Here is a 5,547-nt window from a genome sequence, read left to right as displayed (position 1 = left end):
ACCACCAACGAAGAATTGATTTGAGAAAAAACTAAATTAGGGTAATCGATTTTTGGAAGAATTTTATTTGAGCGTAGTGAGACTGAGAGTAGAAATAGTATTTCATCGGTGATAAAGTTTTAAAAAATTAAATTTAAAGTGAATAAATTATTAAAAAGGAAAAAAATCTAGGACTGGAACTGATGATTCGAACCCGGGTTTACACGTAAAAAAACTCTTGCCTAGTTGCCTTGCCATGGAGATACACTCTTTCAATTTATTGTGGTGGGCTACTTTATATATATATACACACACTCAATTTTTCAAAAATTAATATCAATAAAAAATTTTAAAATTTTTGTGGGGGCCGTGGCCCTCATGGGCCCTAACATGAATCCGCCCCTGCTTGTCTTCTTCTCCTTTATTCACAAATCCTTTAGGTTGATCAACATAGATTTCTTCCTTCAAGTCACCATTCAAGAAGGCTGACTTAACATCTAACTGGTAGACTCTCCAGTTTTTTGGAGCAGCAATTGCAAGCAGCATTCTGATGGTGTCAAGCCTAGCAACTGGTGCAAAAGTGTCTGAGTAGTCAACACCAAATATATGTGCAAAACCCCTCACCACTAGCCTTGTTTTGTACTTGTGAACTAAACCATTAGCATTGAGTTTAGTTCTAAACACCCATTTGACTCCAATTACTTTCATGTCTTGAGGTCTCTCCACAAGATACCAAGTCTTGTTCTTTTCAATCATGGACAACTCCTCCTTCATTCCAACCATCCAATTTTGATCTTTCTTGGCTTCTTCATAACTTGCTGGTTCACACACTGCTATGTTGCACCTGTGATATATTTCAGAAAGAGATCGAGTACCTCTAATAGGAGCATCATCAAATGCTTCATTTTGCCAGTCATCATCAATCTGATCTGATATTTCACCATTAGTCAGATGTTGAAACTTCAGTTGCTGTGAAACTTTGTCCTCCATTGCTGATATATTAGAGTCCCATTTTTTTGTCTTCCACGAAATGCACATCTCTGCTTACAACAATTTTCCCATCTTGTGGTTTGAAAATTTTATAAGCTTTACTCGCATCGCTATAGCCTATAAAGATGCTTGGTGATGCTCTTTTTTCAAGTTTGTCACGCTTGCTCTGCGGAACATGAGTGTAACACAAACAACCAAATATTTTAAGAAATTTTAAGGTTGGTTTGTATCCATACCAGACTTCAAATGGTGTTTTATCTTTGACTACCCTTGTAGGAAGTCTGTTTTGAAGGAATATAGCTGTGTTTGCTGCTTCTGCCCAAAATTTCTTTGGCAAACTCTTCTCGTGCAACATACATCTTGTCATCTCCATAATATATCTATTCTTTCTTTCACTAACTCCATTTTGTTGTGGAGTATATGGAGCAGTTAATTGATGTTGAATGCCTGATTCCTCACAAAATTGATTTAAAGCTTCTGAGGTATACTCCTTCCCATTGTTTGATCTAAGAGCTTTAATTTTGCATCCACTTTCATTTTCAACTTTCGCTTTGAAATTCCAAAAAACTCGTGCAACTTCTGACTTGTACTTCAAAAAGAAAATCCAACACATGTGTGTGAAGTCATCAATGAAAACAATGTAGTACTTACTTCCTGACAGTGATTCTGTACTTCGAGGACCACACACATCAGTGTGTATTAGCTGCAATTTTTGTGTTGCTCTCCAAGCCGTCTTTGGAAATGGCTTTCTGCTTTGCTTTCCATACTAACAAGCTTGACAATTTGGAATTTGTTTATCAAGGTCAGGCAAATCATTTGTGAACTGATTGGACTTCATGTATTGCAAACCTCGAAGATGATAGTGACCCAGCCTCTTGTGCCATATTTCAGTGATGCTTTCCTTTGCCAAGAATGCAGCATGCTCTGGATTGAAAGAAAAATTTCTCTTTTTCATTCTGATATTGAAGATTTTCAGGCCTGCTTGTTCTTCAATCAGACAAGAACCATTGTTAAAAGTCACTTTGTACCCTTTTTCTATTAATTGACCAATACTTGTCAAATTTTGATCAATTTCAGGAACATATAGTACATCATGTATTAACTTGGTTCCTGTGCAGCTTTCTATTGCTATGGTGCCCTTTCCTTTTACTTCAATGCAGTCACCAATGCCAATTCTAACTTTCTTCGAATCTGCAATCATCAATTCTTTGAACAGCTCCTTGTTCTTGGTCATGTGATTGGTGCAACCACTATCAATCAACCAATCTTCATATGAAACATGACTTGTGTAACACGATGCAACAAATAGTTGATCATGATCTCCTTGGTCTTCAATTTGAACTTTAACTTCTTGTTGTTAATTTTTGAATTTGCAAATCACAGCTTCATGTCCCTGCTGGTTGCATTTGTATCACATTGCATCAGGTCTTCTCCAAAATTTGTAAGGAGAATGGCCTTTTTTTCCACAATGTTGACATGGAGGATAATTTCCTTTGTTGCCAGCACTTTTTGTTTCTTGCTTGTTTTTGTTGTTGGTCGCAACATCATGACGGTTTGCTCTTTGATTCTTTTTGTTTTTGTTTTTCTTGTGCTTTCCATCATCTTGATGCTTGGCTGCCAAGGCTCCTTCAACTACTCCTTCTTGCCTCATTGCTCTTCTCTGCTCTTTTACTTGGAAGACACTAACTAATTCTGCTACTGTAACCTTAGACAAATCTTTTGTATTTCTAAAGTTGTTATTGTAGCTTCATACCTTTCAGACACAGTTACAAGAATTTTTTGAACAATCCTTGAATCTTCAAGGCTAGATCCAAGCAATCTGACTTAAGTGACTATGTTGAGAAGTTGATCAACATACTCCTTTATGTTTTCATAGTCCTTCATCCTTTGCATCTCAAAGCTACGAACCAAATTCAAAACTTGCATACCTCGAATTCTTTCATCTCCTTCATACTCAGACTTGAGATAATTCCATATCTCGTGTGCTGATTTTAGGCCAACAATTCGAGTGAAGATGGCTGATGAGATTGCTGCAAACAGACAAGCTTTCGCCTTTGATTTGTTTGTCCTCTTTTCCTTGTGTGTTTTTAGTTGTGCAACGGTTGGATTGTTTGGAAGAGCTGAGACTTCATAGTCTTCTTCCACAGCTTCCCAAAGATCCAAAGCTTCCAAGTGTGTCTCCATCCGAACTGCCCAAACTTGGTAATTTTCTCCGTCGAACATAGGTGGAGAAATAGATGAGAAACTCGTTTGTGCTTCCATGTTTACACTCACTCACACAGATCCCTCAAGATGAAAGCTCTGATACCAATTGTTGTTGTAAAAAAATATATTGCTGAAGGAATTTTAGAGAAGAACACATGCAAATCAAGTCTGATGTAGATTTTCTCATATCAGAAATGTTATATTCAATCACATATTTAAAAAACTGAAAATAACAAATGAATTAACTAATTCCTTAAGACTAGGACAACATAACCGAATCAAAGACTAATTCAAAACACATATGATCGTGCACATGTGGACTTTTATTCTTAAAGAAACTAAAGAAAATTCTCAACATGCAGGAAAAGGAAAATAAATTTTTAGTAAAAATTAATTTATTTATTGGTATGTAACTCTGAATATACCTTTCTATCATAATTGAAGTACAAAATTATGATTTTTGTTTAGTCGCAATCTTTAATCAATTAAACTAAACAATTATTTTTTATTCATAATTTTCACTACACACAATCTTGAGTAAACACAACCGTAGAATATTAATTAACAATATGAGTTTGGGATCAGATCAAAGTCTCGCAAAAGAAATAGCTTTTTCCACATTAACAAACTGGAAATTACACGTCGCTAATAATACGGACCTTGAAAGCATGCCTCATCAAAAAGGGTTCAAAAGAATCCTTCTGTCACAGAAATCACTTCTCATGAAGGCAGTGAAAAATGAAGAAGTGGGCAGTTCTTCAAGTTCATCATAGAAGTCGTTTTCCTCAGTTTTGAACTCCGAAAAATCCAGCGGAAGAGAAGACAGCTGAAGATCTTCATTGTATGGGTTTTCTTCCACGAGGTGATCTTCAAGTGAGTTGAATGTAAATTTGGGATGGTCTCCTTGATCAATATTATTATAAGTATTATTATGATCTTTATAAACGGGAGTTTCTTGTTCATGCTTAGATTCTGGTTCTTGTTTTGGAGTTCCCTCTGGTTCTTGTTTCCGACTATCAGGCTCTGGATGATTGTGAGCACAAGTGTAGGTGATTATGAGCGTTGTTGCATCTGTTTTGCATCTTTCTACTTGTTTCTTTGCAGAACAATTCTTGGATGTGCTGCATCTGTAGTAACCCCTGCAGCAATATTTAATCAAACATTTGAGATTAATTAAGGAATCGAAGACTAGGTTCAAGAAAGATGCTATCAAAGATTTTGGTATGAAGTTAATTATGATAAGATATCGCTTCTTTTTTGGAAAATGAATGATGGACCTCGGATAAGAAGATCCTTTAATGGGTTTCTGGCCATATTTCCTCCAAGACCAACAGTCAGAGAGAGACCCTTCACTTCTCTGTTTTTTACCATTTCCTTCTATTTTCACAGCTACCGCAACCCTCTCGCCACCCATATTATTATTGTACTTTCTGAAAAACAAAAAAATAAAAAATAAAAAATAATACACACCAAACTCGTAAAACTTGCTCTAGCTAGATCTGTGTGTGTTTGTGTTTGAGAGACACGCAGAGCTCTAAGTCACCTCTTGTTTGATGCATAACTACTCGCTGTTGTTGCGGAGTTGGAATCCAAACTGGTAGGCTGATCCATTCTAGTAATTTCCTCTTGTACATTGAAACTTTTGTTTTCTTGAAATATTAATATAATATGGATCAAAGCTCCAGTAATGGAGAAGCAGTAAATAGAGGGAGGATAAAAAGGAAGAAATATCAGAGGTTGAATTGATTACGAAAGAGGAGTGGGTAAGCTATTAAAGGAGATGACAAAAAGCCACGACGCAACTTGCTCTCCCTTCCCTCCAAATAGCTAATAGTACTAGGTCTTGTCATTGTACAAATTTTGTCCACCATATATTTGTGCATGGTTTTTCTATCTATAAATATTGCATAAAGATGGATATATTTTTATGCATTTTTTATTTAAAATGCAGAAGTAATGGAGGATTTTTGTATTTGGAGACCACAAAAACGTTTTGAATATGAACGTATGCCAACTTGTCGTGTATATAAAATAAAAACAATTCTCTGCCAACAACGAAATGCCAAAAAAAAAATAAAAATTTGTACGCATCTCCTTCAAGTTGCCAACCACTCCTCTAGTGAATTAGTCTGCCCCACTTTATAAATAAAATTGTTCTCTTAATATGGTGTGGTGGTTAAGGATGTAAATGAATCAATCCGTTTGTGAGTTATTCGAAGTTCGGCTCGATAAAAACTCGTTTGAGTTCGTTTGTTAATCATATCAAGCTAAGCTTGAACTCGATTTCGAGCTCGAAAATTTAATCAAACCAAGTTCAAGCCTAAGGATATTCGGCTCGTGAGCTCGTAAATATGTTCAATAGTTGGCTCACAA

The 5,547-nt window shown here is 35.9% G+C and overlaps 1 protein-coding gene across 1 annotated transcript; it reads right to left on the bottom strand.

Moving 5' to 3' along the window:
• Positions 1-3,707: 3,707 nt before the first annotated feature.
• LOC142504570 (uncharacterized) lies at positions 3,708-5,003 on the bottom strand. Its single transcript, XM_075617428.1, has 3 exons — positions 4,718-5,003; positions 4,452-4,604; positions 3,708-4,313 (listed from the first exon to the last, which is right to left on the bottom strand). Exons 1-3 carry the CDS (start codon positions 4,783-4,785, stop codon positions 3,851-3,853), a joined length of 684 nt encoding a protein of 227 aa, XP_075473543.1. The 5' UTR covers positions 4,786-5,003; the 3' UTR covers positions 3,708-3,850.
• Between the last annotated feature and the right edge of the window lie 544 nt (positions 5,004-5,547).

This window comes from Primulina tabacum, chromosome 9 (genome assembly GCF_025594145.1).
Source record: "Primulina tabacum isolate GXHZ01 chromosome 9, ASM2559414v2, whole genome shotgun sequence".
NCBI lineage: Eukaryota > Viridiplantae > Streptophyta > Magnoliopsida > Lamiales > Gesneriaceae > Primulina > Primulina tabacum.
The sequence above is the reverse complement of the archived record's forward strand: the minus strand, read 5'-3'. Positions and strand labels throughout refer to the sequence as shown.